This window comes from Amblyomma mixtum, chromosome 1 (genome assembly GCF_055824585.1).
Source record: "Amblyomma mixtum isolate Tamu chromosome 1, ASM5582458v1, whole genome shotgun sequence".
In the NCBI taxonomy this organism is placed as follows: Eukaryota; Metazoa; Arthropoda; class Arachnida; order Ixodida; family Ixodidae; genus Amblyomma; species Amblyomma mixtum.
Window position 1 is genome coordinate 15,121,974 of NC_143012.1, and position 14,990 is coordinate 15,136,963.

Genomic DNA, 14,990 nt, shown 5'->3' on the forward strand with positions numbered 1-14,990 from the left:
ATAACAGTACGTGTCAAGGCTAGATTCATGAAGAGGAGCAGGCTCCTCTTCCAGGACTTTGGTTATATCTTTACTCCATTAGTAGTGCATGTTGAAATTCAAGATGGGGACAGTTTCTACAAGGACAGGCCTGAAAAACTTGAGCTTGCAAAATAATGGAAGAGGAGTGGTTTAAATGACGATCTAGAACATTACGCTGATGGAGAGCTGTTACAACACTACAACACTATTCCTAGATCTAGCGCAGCGTTGACATGGCAGCCGTGCTATTTTGTAGCCCAGTGAATAGCGCACTTAGCGCATACAGCCGCTCTTGAATCTCGTCCCACATCCTTCGTAACCTCTTCCTCTTCAGCAATTGAAACAAAACCTTTATATTAAATCTGCAAATGAATGAAGCTTTATTACGTGCACCCTGAAAAATTTAGTCCTCAGTGGTCTAGTCTGGCTTTATTTAAATTGCATATTCACACACACAAAAAAAGAACAAAGTTCGAATGTAGGACTGCAAAACAGTTTATTTTCAGAGTAGAAATGTAGTAAGAAAAACAAGCTTCATGGCGGCAAAAATGGTGCTTTCTTTGGAACAGAGTTGAAAGTGATTTTGTGGTTGTAGTTGAATGAGAGGCGTGAACTATTCATTGCAAGAACGCACGCTACAAATGTAAAAGTGTCCGAGTAGTCACACAAAATCGTAATTCATTTGGTCTGGCTTAGGTAAGCAATACAACGAAACAACTCGCAAAAATTAGCTTGCAAAAGCAAAGTAAAATTATTACTGACAGTAGAATGAAAGGTTTTATAATGATCTTCTGCACTTTTATATCCAGCCAACAACTCCGTTCAACACACACAAATGCTGGACTTTATACTCTGTATATCATATCGTTGCACAATACCCTGGCTGCCTAACGCATTTAACACACACTTGCAAGCCACACAGCAGGCCTGAATAAATATTTGGCCGACATTAAAATGCTCTGGCATGCTTATATTAGCATATTTCACGCTATATTGGCAGGCTGTTCCCATAGCAATGTAAGCGTATGACGCTGAACAGAACTAGAGCTATAGCCTTTATTTGAAATCAATAGTGGACTTTGTTTGACAAAAGGTCTTTTCTTAAAATACCTCAGCACTTCACTTAAAATACATCAAGAAGTTCACGTGGAAACTTCCTAACAAAAGCTTTATCTAACATTATTTTGGTACTTAGACAGGTTGTCTAAAGTTTTCTGAACACCACAAGAAACCCGTGACAGGTTGCAGGAAAGAAAAATGTAAGAAAAACAAAAAAGATGTAGAATGCTTACCTGAGCACACATATAACAATCAAAAGCCATATGGTACTATACTTCCAACAGTGGCAAACAGGACAAGTGTAACAACAGACTCCTAGAAAGATGGAAGCGCATCATTAGATCTAGCAGCACCACTGGCAGCTTCTAAGGCAAAGCTTGCGACAAGAAGGGGCACATGCTTATGCTGCATTTGCCCAATCGACGAAGGCTCTCGGTCCCTGGGTCTGGATGTCACCACGTCCATTGGCAGTGATCACGGTGCCATCCCTCTTGACAACAATAAGGGTGGGAATGCCGCTGATGCCATACTTGGTCTTCAGCTCCCTTTCATTAGCAAAAAGGGAAAGGAAGGGGGAAAAAGAAAGGAAAATGAGAAATGACAATTTGCAGATCTGGCAAGGCATGTTGATATCTATAGTAAGAGAGAGCTAGTCGGTCTAGTAACCGAGTACAAATGCAAGCACAAAAAAATATTGGGAAAACTAGGCTATGGCTCAGAGAAAGTATCTGGTGAGAACTGCTGCTGTGGCTGCATAGCTTTGTCATCAAGACTTAAGAGCAAGAACAATTAAGTAGCCACAGCAACATCACCCAAATGCCAGAACCACAGCAGTGTCCCTCCATTTTCTCCCCCTTCATTGTCTTCTCTTCTTTCCTTCTTGGATTGGCTTTTGGCAACTCTAAGTCAATCCAAGCCAATGACTACAATGGGCTTTAGCTACACGATGGCTCGGGAGCTCAGGCGCTCCCGATAACGGCTCTTGCTGTAAAATGTTCCACAGTGAGCTTTGCGTCATTTTTGACAGATCATGTGACAGAAATTTGGAGCTGTAAGGCAGCACACATGTTGTGCTTTTCACTTTTCTTCGTTTTTCTTTGCTTCTGTGCTCTATTCTTTTTTGTTTTTCTTTGCTTCTGTGCTCTATTCTTTTTTGTTTTTCACCATAATGGATAAATCTGAACTTGCCCAAACATCAGCTATCTTACCATGTCACCTGGCTCTAGAATGAGCCATGTTCGAAAACCACAATTGAAATCTAAAGACAGGCGTCATAAATCTTTGCTAGAGCTTTCAAAAATAACTCCTCACAGTATGTCTCCTTACTCGGTAGCCCTGCAGCACTATGTTCTTTATGATTGCTGGTTTACCATGCTTTTTGTCTATCCTGTATAAATGGGGCTATGACACCTGTAGCTATGGCTAAGATGCTGGAACGCAATATCAATATTTTTGTTGGCAACATTAGCCAGCTTGATATCAATAATTAATTTCATAAGCCATACCAGTAATGCTGAAGCTTTCCTTGAATCCAGTACTTTTTATTTTATCATTAAGAACAGCAGCATGAGTGAGGACAAATTTATCAAGGATTGAAATGTTGTTACAAGGCCAACTATCACTTCACAAATCTACATTTACACATAGAGTAACTGTTTATCAAGCAGAGCAGTGATAACTGATGAAGCATTCACACACATCCGAGCTCATTCCAGGGTAAATGACTGTGCTTATGACAGCACTGCATACTCACTGCTGGAACGGGTCCCCAAACTTGACAGCGAACCAATCCCCATGGCTCTCCTTCATGTAGGACAGCATGTCGCTGTTGGCACGGTCCGAGGAGACAAAGATGACCTCGACAGACGCTGCACTCTCGTCCTTCATCTCCTTGTAGGCCTCGGCCAGCACAGGCGTAAACATGCGGCAGGGTGGGCACCAGTGGGCCGAGAAGTACAGCGCCACCACCTTAGCCCCGCCGAGGGCGTCCTCGGCCTGGCATTCGCTGCCGTCCTTGCGTACCAGCGTCTTGCCCTTGAACATGTCCATGTTGCTCTCCTAAAGGAATTTCATTTCAGGCATTCCAGTGTTAACCAACATTAGCCAGCACATATAACAGACAGTGAGAGTAAAACTGTAATGATAACGGTGTCTTGATGTACACGCGCTGCACAGCCACTGAATGCGGGGACAACTATGTCATTTCTTCCCCCAAACGCAATTTCATGTCGTTACAATACAGCTGAAGGTGGCATCATTCTTCGAATGTGGATAAAGGAAAGTTTAAAATATAAATATCTCATCACACAGCAGATAAGCTGCAGCAATATTCTGGCAATTTTTTACAGCTTGCAAAATTTGCTGATAATGACAACCTATCTCAATATCAGAAAATGATGTTTTTATCACCACTAGCAGAGAAAGTTACTAAAAAATTGCTTTTAAAATCAAAATTAATACAGCTAACACTTAAAAATATTGTGAACAGCTAGACAACACAGAAAAATGGTTGGCAATATAAGATGCTGCTGGTCTGAACCTTTGGTTGTGTTGGATGAAACCTCGAAGAGGTAGCAGAAATTGGGCTCTGGTGCATATATTTGGCACATAAGAACCATATTACAGAAACTGCACTAGATCTATTGATAATACTTTCCTGGTTCGCTTCTTACGGAAATTGGCTAGCCCATGTATACTGGACAAAAGGCATTGAAATGCTGGAGTCCAGAGTTTCAGTACCAAAAGACAAGTGTGCACTGTAAATAGGTAGCTGACAGCTCCTAGTAATACTAGTACAGCACTGTAATTCTAATGCACGAATGTAATCTTTATGCTCCTCGGCGGTCATGAGCAATTTGGAGGTATGAAATGTTTGACTTTCTCCAACATACTTAACAGCAAGCAATCATGGTACACGGGTTTGAGTTCTAAATATTGAATTTTGTTGCAAAAAAAAATTAAAAGCAAATAGCACTATAACAAAAAGGGCATAGTACTATAGTACTATAGCTATAGTTTCGGAAAAATGTGCACCTATGTTCTTACAGCTGGGTACTGTGCAAATATAAAACTCGTGGAACATACGCGCTGGTTTAACTAGTAAAATAAGTTCAAGAAGTTGAAAATACAGCGATAATGGGCGATAATTCGTCACGAGGAGACTGTTTTGACGAGGCGCGTCTGGCATGCGCTTGCCCGTCGCGAAGGCCACATACGGAACCTGAGAAGAGGCAGCTGACGTCACGAATACTTGCCGCCGTTGCTTGCAATGAAGTGAAATGACACTCCGCACCATCGGCGACAAAAAGGGAAACTTCCTCCTATTTGATCAAAAAGCAGCATGGCGCGACCGGAAAAAGTTGCTACACCGACTAAAATATCTTGGCCAGCTCACACCAACCGACAACACCCCTGTTCAAGCCGAAGGCAATTCATTTGCAACCCAAATACATGCAAGGCGCGGAATTCCTCTGGAATTCGTTTACATAGCCTTTATGTTGTCGCGCTAGGCTGAAAAGCAAAACGAACAGCGACAAACGAAATAAATGCAAAAATCGCAGCAGCGTTCAGGTATGGCTCGATCTAAAATTAAAACAACGCAGAGTAAACTGGTAAGGAAATTTCCTCAAGCAGCGCAACTCGCTCGGTATTCGTACTTTCGTTTTGTTTTCATGCCAACCGTTTCTGCCGCTTTAACGCGATCTACTTCGAGGCTTTAAATAAATGTTCGCTGCAGACTGAGCCCACAGCAGTTTGCTGCGTGAACGAGATTTGATCCGCATAATCAGCGGGCGTTCGCTCAAAATCCACATTTGTGGCACAATCAAAGCCCGCATAATCAGCACACCCATTTTCAGAGCAATTCATTTCCTCTCAAGGCGCTGCATCAAAAGCAACGGAGGAAGGCATTCTGTAAGGAATAAGATCAGCAAGGTCCCCAACCTCCCACCTCTATGCCAAATTAGTAAACACGCTTAATACAGAGTCAGGATAACTAATGCCGTTTTTGGGTTAACTACTGTCATTTCGAAAGTACAACACGGGTTAGAGAAACGAGGCCGTTCATAGCATCTTCGAATCCCAAGCAGGTGAATGCAACTCACGATTAAGGAAGAGTATCAGGGTGCCGAAAATTACCACAGCAGTCTATCTCACGGAAGACCTTGTCGCTCTGTAAGCAATCGTTCACAACCTACCGACACAAATCGAGGGAACGAGGGCGTGTACTAGACGAGAATCCAGCGCTAATCCAGCCAGCAGCTATGAATTCGGATTGCTGAACGACTCGCCTAACAAATAAATCTTTGTTATTTGACAGAAAATAAAGATACTCATTTCAGAGCTCCTTGACTCGAACAATTTCAAAGCCCTACAAAAGTTAGTTTTAGAAGTATAGATAAAAAATTTAAAATTAACATCTTGATGGCGACATTAGTGGTGCAAATGTAAACTAAATAAACAAAATCAATCAAATATTTGTAAAAAATAGTTATAGTTGCATTGTATAGATGGAGCAAATAACGCAGTGGGTCGTCACACCATGTGACATGTTTTGTCAGATGTCTATGAATCGAAGTGAGTGAAGTAGCTCTAGTGGCACCAGATCGCGCGCGCATTTTAAGTGTTCAAATTGACTGTTTCATACGCTCATGCGTTCGAACTACTGTGACAAAACCGAAGCATGAGCTCGAATGAACCGGAAGTTCGAATTAGGTGAGTCCGAACTATCGAGAGTCCGCTACCGCTATGAACTAGTTGATCGCGGCGCACATCGGCGTCCCCTTCGGGACTATGATGTGGTCCTTGTAAACAGAGCACAGTTTCGTACCACGTGAGCATTTTAGTTCTGGCGTCCATGCACTAGTCCCGAACTATTGTGCTGTGCATCAGGTTTCACATATGAATGGTTGCACGACTCTATTTCACGAGTCTCGTTGCTCTCTCTCTGATTTCTCCGCCGTTCCTGTCATTAAAGTATTTCTCTATTTCACCCATTCCACTGCGTTTGTAGCGGCCCGCTCAGCGCAGCTAGACCCACCACTTTACGAAGTTCAAGGGCATATATGATAAATCAGGTGAAATAATCCAACTGGTCGAACTACATCGTTTATGAAACAATTAATGTTCAACTGATTGCAGCCGGTACGTTTCAGCTGGAATCGAACGGAAATTATTCTATCAAAGAGTTTGAGCAGCTGGAACCAGCTAGGAATTCGCATATATTCGCCCACATACCGCAATGTTTAAAGCTATATTACGTACAGCCTTTGTCAAAAGTAACCAGGCTGCATGGTTTGCTTCTAATTTGTATAGTAGGACCTTTACGGCTTTTCTTAAAGGGGTAGAGACACCAAATTTTTGTGTTGTATCTCTGGGTTGAAAATAATGCGTAGCGATTCAGTGAGCATGCAACACCGTCTTAGAAGCATGAACTCGCATTATATAATTAATAATCGTATTATTTGTACCCAACAGTTTCGGTTTCGGTTCGTAGTTGCCAGGTTTTGCCAGGCTCTTTCATGACGTCAAAAACCAGACAATGCGTTGTCACGTGGGTCCGGAAAGCCGTGACGTCGTGTAGGCATGTCGTCTGCTTGACACGCACGTGGTGCGCGTAAACACGGAGAGCCGGGCGGAGGGCAAGTCGAACAGCTCCGAGTCGGAAAGAAGAGTTTTATTTCGGCGAAGACACCGATTATGAGGAATCGCGGGATGACGCAGACGAGGAAGAAGACGCCGCGGTTCGAACCCCGACAACCACTTCATTTTTGATCCGCTGGCCAGCGATTCCGAAGAGGAGGCAGGCGTCAGGCCCGACGCAGCTCAGATTGTGCCAGCGAACACCGAGCGTGTAGGCAACGTCAAATGGTAAAGGCGCGTTCACACTACGCCGACGATCGGCCGATTTCAGTCTGGCGATGGTCGGCGGCAGCGATTTTCGTGCCGTCGGCGCGTCTGTCACACTGCGCAGACGCCGACCGAGCACCGGTCGTCGCCTGACGAGCGCATCGCCGTCGCGTCGCCGAGATAGCAGCCGTCGGCCGACCCGTGTGTCACACTCTGCCGACAACAGCGCCGACCTCACGCCGACGTTGTCCCATCCCGACAGCTCGACGCTGCTTCTTCGTGCGCGCTGCTCGTCTGCTAGCTCCGTTGATGAAGGCGTCGTGGAAATCGAACTTATCTTCTATTATGGGACGAGTTTGCACTAAAGCGATGTGAAGAGTAGGCCTTTTATTATAGCACAGTCGACTTCCAAAGCGCCGTCAACTGCGGAAGCGAGACCACCTAGGCCTAGCGACGATTAGGGCAGCCTGGGACCAGCGCGCAGTTCAGGCGCGTTCACACAGGCCGACGGGACCCCGAGGTCGACGCGACAGCGACGCCGACGGTCGCGTCGGCCAACATGGTCGTTCCCCGACTAGCCAGTCACGCTGCACCGACGACGACGACGACGCCCCAACGACCAAGCGTCGTCCTAGTGTGACAACGCCGCCGACCAAAACGAGACCCGTTGGCCAACGGCATATCGGTGGCCGAGCGAAAACATTCGCCGACCAAAAACAAGTAGCGAGCTCAGAGCGCGAAGTGCAATCATTATTTAGACAAATAATGCACGCGCAGCAACATTCATCAAGCCATATGGCCACTAGGCCGACGCGCCGCACTGATCGTCGCTTGCGAACTGCCGCCCCACTGCAAGCAGGGACACGGAGCGGTGAGCATCGCTGCGCCGCTCTACCCAAGCTCCGCCCGCAACCGGTGTCGCACTTCGCCGCCGTACAGCAGTCCCCCAGAAAGACTGCTCGAGCAGCGACAAAGCATGCCTGCTTATGTTTCGAGCTTTCGGCAACGGCATCGCTCGCGGGCGCTCCGGGCGACGAACTCTTCTGCTGCCTGGTTGCCGTGGTCGTCGCTAGGCCTATAGCCTCTTCCGCATCGAAGTCGCAGCGGCCGGCGCTTCGGAAGTCGCCTGCGCTATAATAAAAGGCCTACTCTACACATCGCTTTACTGTCAACAGCATCATCTCACAATAAAATAATAGTATGGTAAATCTCCACGACGTCTTCAGCAGCGAAGCGCGCGGGCGCCAGGCGAGCCGGACCGCAACGTCGGGCCAGCGGCAGCTGCGAGGCGGTTGTGGCAAAAAGTTTGCTCGTATCACAGTCGTTACCTTTGCCAGCAGCTCAGTATTCGTCAGCGATCCTCAAAAATGACACATTTTTCACATTTCTTATCCCAGGGTTTATATATTTACGTCAAGAAAACACTTTAGCTCCTTTTTATGACGCCGGCGGACGGGATCCAGGCTGGCCGGCCGGCATGCTCGGCGTACTTCACGTTCGCACAAGAAAATACATAACATCCATGATACTAGAGAATGCTTCCTACATTAGAGCACGGGCAATATGCCTCTGCAAAAGTGGATGTTTCGGCAACGACATCGCCTGCGGCAACGCCGGGCGTAAAGCACCATCGCACTCGCGAGCGTGCAGAAAAAAAAAGACTCGTGAGCACTCGTAACCAAGGTTGCTAGGCCGCGAAACCGCAAAACTTGGTCCCGTACGTCAGAAAACTGTGCAATGACGTAGGCAATACTTGCTTGTGTTTTCTTCTCTGTTCCTACGTCACATTCATGCACTAGCGATGGCTCAGACTTCAAGAGTGAGCATTTTCACAAACTTTAAAATGAAATTAAAATATGTTCTAGACCTCCCTTAAATTTAATATTTCGCTCTTATGGTCCTCACATACAAAGGAAACGTATGGCAGTCTTTTGTACAACCTTGGAATTTGATGTCTCTACCCCTTTAAGGTCGAAAAGTTCTTTGAAGAAGAGGACAGGGGTTTTCGTTACCATACAGAGATTTAGAGCTAGAGGGCTGGCATAAAAGTTTAAATATACGACTGAGAAGCAAAACCATGCAGCCTGTTTACTTTTGACAAAGACTGTACGTGACTGAAATAAAGTGGTACCTCCATCTCTTCCTTTTCTTGCCCTGCAGATCCAGTTGCTTCTGGAGGTGAAAGTTTGGAGCCATTCGCAACTTTGGCGCTATCTATTTATTTATTTATTTGTACAAAATACCTAAAGTGCCCTCACTGGACCATTAATTGTTGTAGAGTGTAAACATAAGAAAATCAACAAACGAATATAATACATTAACTTAAACAAGTGATGCAATATACTCAGAAAACCCATGTAATATGGGAGGAAAAACCAATTTGCTTTATAGTAGCACAATTAGTTTAATATTTGTCTGAATCAGTCTGAGAGGAAGCACTTAACATGTACAATTTAAAAAAAGGACAACACTAACTTCTTTGACTGGTTCGTAATAATTTTTTTCTTGGATTGCTCCGCTGATCAACAGTTAACTGACCGAGCTATCTGTTGTTCGGAAATATAAAATGCCAAAGCAAGTACACCACCTTAGAGTAGTATAAAACAAAACTGACCATCAAATACAACCTCTGTGCGAAATTTGAGCCTCAGCAAACGTGCGGTTAGGCTGAGATAATTTTATTTCGATTTTTTCTGATTGTCTCAACATTCATCTGGGCTGCTTCTGAGGGGATACTTCGCTCACAACGATGGATGGATGGATGGATAGGAGCGCCCCCTTTGAAACGGGGTGGTGGCAATTGCCACCATGCTCAGCTTTTCTTTATTTATTATTTTTTTTGTTTACTGTGTTGGCAATTCTCATTAAGATTCTCCATCAACTTTGCCTACGGTTTCCTACTATTCTAACCTTATGCCACATCTCTGCTTTTCAACCACCAATCCTCCAATCGCTTTTTGCTGACTTCCACTGCAGATTTATTTACATGACCATTGTTATCTTTAAACCCTAGGGCCTCAGAAAGAGTGACTGTGCCTGCATCGACATCCGGATGGATACCATCACATTTGATTATGAGGTGTTCAATTGTTTCCACAGATCTACCACACACTGCACATGTGTCATCTTCTTCGTTAAATTTCTTTTTGTAGCTGCGCGTTCTAAGACACCCTGATCTAGCTTCAAAAAGTAGGGCACTGCCTCTTGAGTTATCATAGAAAAATTCTTTCCTGATCTGCCTTTTCCAGAATCGATATAGTTCTACACTATGTTTCTTTTCCATTGAATTCATCCAATTTTTAACTTCCGCGTTTTTAACCTGTCGTTTAATGCTCTTTCTTTCTCCGTCCTCATGACCGGCATACTTACTGGCGCGAGCCGCCACCCATCTATCGAGTTGGTTATATTAACTCTATGATCCATCCATCCATCCATCCATCCATCCATCCATCCATCCATCCATCCATCCATCCATCCATCCATCCATCCATCCATCCATCCATCCATCCATCCATCCATCCATCCATCAAATATCAAATTACATAGAGTTAATATAACCTCAAATTACATGCACTCAATTTTTTTTTAACGCAGTTTATTGGGGGTTCTGCCATCTGTTAACTTACTGAACTTACCACAGGGGTTCCGCTAGATTACTACAAACAAAATGTAGTAATCTAGCGCACAAGCGGTCACCGACAAGCGCCGCTCAAGACAGGAATTCAAATATGAAAGGTCATGATGATGATGATAGTGTGGCATATCTTTTTGTAGCGGGTGGACACAGAACTTGTGTCCTAGCCGCAAAAAAATTTAAAAAAGGGGGAACGAGGGCACCGCCTCGTAATCTGCCACCATCATTGTAGCCGGCCTTCGTGATGGAAAGTGCTTTCGTTGTTTGCTTGTTTGTTCCGAGTCTTCTCCTGCATAAAATCCCAACGTACGTGGGAAGGTGGCGCCATCTGCATGTGAAGGGGAAAACCCGTCGCAATGAAGCAGCGCCATCTCTGTAGCAGTCGGAGAGTCAAACACCGCGCATGATCAGTAACGCTCTGCCCGCGGAGTGTGCGGAGAACAGCAGCACAGCCCCCCGCTGCCGCCACCGCCGCCGCTCTCTCCCCATGCTGGAGAAGCAGCCGCTTGCATTCGCCTATGCGAGTGGATGCGAGTCGTTGGCTGACAGCTCGTTTCCATGTGATCCCGCCGCCCGATGGGTTACGAACGCCGCACTCCGCCGGGCTTGTCCAGACTCCGAACGGTGCCCGCTAGCATGACGGTGAGCGTGGCTGCTTTCAGTTTCTTTCTTTTCTATCTATTCTTTCACCGGTGCATCATCGCCTCGCAGCAAAAGCAGCGCGGTCAGAATCGACGATGCTGCGACGTTTGGCGCGATCGCCGTTGGATGCGGAGCGCTGGGATTCAGGGATGAAAGTGGGAAGGGCTTTGCTTTTATCGCGTCTGAGGCGGCAGGCTGTTTGCAACAGCTGCTGCCGTGCCTTGATCCTGCGGCACCGATGCAGCGTTTTGTGGCGTGTGCTCTCTGGCAGCTGCTCGTTTTGTTTCTTCCTTTTTTTCTTTCCTGCTGAATATTCGCGTGTGCCTTGGTGCTGACTGTTGCTTCGCGTATATTATTTCCCACGGCAATGCGCGATGTCTCATCGCCGTTCCCGGAATTCCCGTACAGCTTGTGCGCATTCGCGCTAATGCAAACGTCTACCGCGCACTTTTTATCACGTTCTATCCTACCGAACGAAGCGCGTTCGCGTTGATTTAATTGATATAACGCCTAATGATGCTCGTCGTTTCGCTGCAGTGAGCGGTACAAACGTTTCGCGCGCTGATGCTTATCGGAAATTGCTTTCTTTCCTTGCTCTCTTTGCCAGCTTATGCCACTTTTGGCAGCAAGGGCCGATCTCGTTGTATTTAACTTCCTGAGCATGAAGAACGCACATATAAGCAAGCGAACAGTAAAGCCCGTAGCAGACGACGCGTTTCGCTTTGTCAATTATTGGAGCGTGCGCCGTGAGGGATTTTGAGCGTTTGCATTATACTCTTTCGCGACTGAATGCATTAGGTATACCGGCGTAGAGCAGCTGGCAACGAGCATTGAGCTCGCCCTAATTCAAGCAAGCTGTTTTGTATTCACATATGCCCGTTATATATCTAAGTCGCTTCTTGAAATTGCGTCACAGTGATCACTGCATAACGTGAAGCAACAGCCTAAATCTGACAGATCTCTACGCTGTTTGTGAGATCGCAGTTTACGCGCTTTGAGGAGAAACGTAGCTGACGGATGGCTCCGGCACGTATTTATGAAAGCGGTCCTAAACTACAGTTTAGGTCAAAGGCAATGCAACTTTTGAGACGACCTAGGCTGTCATGACGTCACTATGATGGCGTAATAATTATAGGGATGATGACGTCATCTCCGTGCGTGTTTTTCTCTTTAGACGATACTAACGATACACCTGCGTACGCGCTCTATAATTATCTTCCCTAGCAGGGAAGTTGGTTAGTGTTCGTGTATTTTGCTTTCAGTGACAAACCGAAAGCGATCATGCGTTAGCAGAAGTCGCGAAGGATATGACGGGAGGTTCGAAAAAAGCTAAGGGACGTACAGGCTGTCGAGAGGAGTAGCTATAGGGGACCTATTTAATTGACAAGGTTACCAGATATACAGGGTGTACCCCGGAATGTATGAGACTGCTGTGTCCCTATGGCTTTTGCCCGTCAAGAAATAGCGACGACACTCAGGATGAGGTTCCAGGTACAGGTTAAGCGTTAATTAATTAATTCATTCATTAATTCATGTTAGCTCACTTTTCGTCTGTCATTGCATGGTGCCTCTTGCTTGTAGTTGTTTGCGTCGGTTCGAAGCAATTAATTCTGTGCGAAAAGCTTCAGCGTGGAAATGGTTTAAAATGCATCGGTTGATTTATTGGTAAGGGAACCAGACTTCGTGAATAGATCGGCGGAGATGAATCGTGAGTGCTTGCTTAAGGTCAATAGACGAAGGCACTGTGCTCAATGCCACACAGTCTCCTCATTCACTCCAAGCAGACTCGCGTGAAAAAAATCGAAAGCGAATAAGCGGATGCCTAACGTCGTGGCAAAGCATTGGGAAATCGTTCACAGTTAAAGAACTCCCAAACCGCGCTGTCGAATCGTACAAGGATTTTAATTGGAAGTCACTGGTTATTTGTTAGAAAGTTAGGTTTTATTGGTCCCCAAAAATATACAAAATATCAAAAATGGGTTGGTTGGTTTATGGGGTTTAACGTCCCAAAGCGACTAAGGCTATGAGAGACGCCGTAGTAGAGGGCTCCGGAAATTTCGACCACCTGGGGTTCTTTAACGTGCACTGACATCGTACAGTATACGGGCCTCGAATTTCTCCTCCAAAGAAATTCAACCGCCGCGGCCGGTATCGAACCCGCGTCTTTCGGGACAGCAGCCGAGCACCATAGCCACTGAGCCACCGCGGCGGCAAAACATCAAAAATGTGCAGACAAGGTTCCCAAAGTCAGACTGCCGGGACCCTCGATAAATCAATAATACAAGAAATGATTACAGCATAGTTAGCGGATAAATACAAAATACAGAAAATATCAAATCAATACTTCACCACAAAAGCAGGGGGAAGTAGTTGTGTACATTAATTATGCTTAATGAGATCACGGTACGTCAGTGCACCGATTCGTGCGCTGAAGTATTCGTCAAATAAAAAAAAAAGAAAGGCTGGAAGAGCCCGAACTTGTCTCCGTGTTTTTTCTTTTTTTTTTCCGGAAGCTGTGTGGACACTTTTGATACGGTTCCATGTTCGACACAATCCAAAAGTCGCGACACTCGTTCTGAACACGCTCACTGTTTCAGCAGCATTTTCAGCAAGTTCATCATGGTGGAAAGTTTTGTGCCTTCTCTAGGGTAAAACTTAAAGGGAGGTTACATCAATTTGCGAATTCTTTTCAAAAACAGCGCAATCTTCAGAAGCAGTCTATGACACTTGTCGGCTTTACTATTTACTGCCACACGACTTCACCGTTACGAATACTAAAGAAGCATTTTGCAGTTTTTTACAATGAATGCATATTCCATCCAACTTTGCTCTAAGGCAAAGGTGAACTTGTTGACTTTTCATGTTTTTAAGATGTTTAAAGAGAGCAGGGGTTTTTAAACAAATTGTAGTTTTGATAAAATATAGTCAAATTATTACAACAAACAGAGTTTTTTAACCATACCTCAGCCAATTTCTCATTCCTGAGAAAGAAGGCTGTGGTTTTTATTTGATTTGTTGTGAGCCTCGACATCACTGCCCAGCCAAGGATGGTTGCAGAGGTTACCCGACCTTCTTTAAAGCTAGCACTATCAATTAAAATCCTTGTTCTTAGTCATTACTAGGCAGTACGAACTCATTTTTATGTCCTCTGCACCACCATTGTTTATTCACATTATTCTAAACTTCCGCTTAGAGCAATAATTCTATACCTTGAGCATGGCGCATTATGGCCTTAGTTGCCTAGGTGCCATAAAACTCAACACAACACTTCACCATTGCAGGATAAAGTCCTGTAAAAAAATGAAGAAATTTAGCCTACTGGACTCGAGTGCTAATCCTTTGCAGGATAAATTCTGTACCCTGCAATCTTCTTTTTAAAAGGTAGAGTCTTTATCGTTTACGAGATGAAGTCCTGTAACCTCCTCTTTAACCTGCTTTTGCAGGGAAAACTCATTTCGTGCAAAGGAAGGCACAGTAACTATCTAAATAGGGAAGCAAGAGGTGCCGTCTTAGACGGCTTCGGATTAATTCTGACCTCTTGAGGTTCTTTAACGTGCACTGATAAATGGGAGTTAGGACCCTATAACGCCATAGACTCCAAGTTCGTTTATTCATCTTCCCAAGATGAAACCCAGTGGGCTAGAACTCTCTTGGACGTTCCTTGGACGTCCGTGGGAGTTATGATGTCCATTGGGAATCTCTGAGCAGATATGTGTTAAGGATTTATCCTCGAAAGGTTCACGACATCCGCGATAGGCACTTCTCTGAAAACATGTCGCGTGACCTG

At 45.1% G+C, this 14,990-nt stretch overlaps 2 protein-coding genes across 2 annotated transcripts in view; one reads left to right on the forward strand and one right to left on the reverse strand.

The window, feature by feature from the left end:
* Window positions 1-500: 500 nt before the first annotated feature.
* Window positions 501-5,340, reverse strand: LOC149365541 (nucleoredoxin-like protein 2). Its single transcript, XM_089543839.1, has 3 exons — window positions 5,184-5,340; window positions 2,834-3,138; window positions 501-1,625 (listed from the first exon to the last, which is right to left on the reverse strand). The coding sequence occupies exons 2-3, from the start codon at window positions 3,127-3,129 to the stop codon at window positions 1,481-1,483; spliced, it is 441 nt and encodes a 146-aa protein (XP_089399965.1). The 5' UTR covers window positions 3,130-3,138; window positions 5,184-5,340; the 3' UTR covers window positions 501-1,480.
* A 5,665-nt stretch (window positions 5,341-11,005) lies between these two features.
* Window positions 11,006-14,990, forward strand: part of Cpes (Ceramide phosphoethanolamine synthase) — a 96,479-nt gene continuing 92,494 nt past the window's right edge. Inside the window, exon 1 of the mRNA XM_089543855.1 lies at window positions 11,006-11,203. The gene's annotated coding sequence lies outside the window, so the exon portion shown is untranslated. The remainder of the gene's footprint in view (window positions 11,204-14,990) is intronic.

Bases quoted from the DNA above. Each gene is read 5' to 3' on its own strand.
- LOC149365541 (XM_089543839.1), bottom strand. From the start codon at position 3,129: ATGGACATGTTCAAGGGCAAGACGCTGGTACGCAAGGACGGCAGCGAA. The intron at 1,626-2,833 runs GTGAGTATGCAG...TGCTAATGAAAG, and splicing joins TTTGGGGACCCGTTCCAGCA to GGAGCTGAAGACCAAGTATG.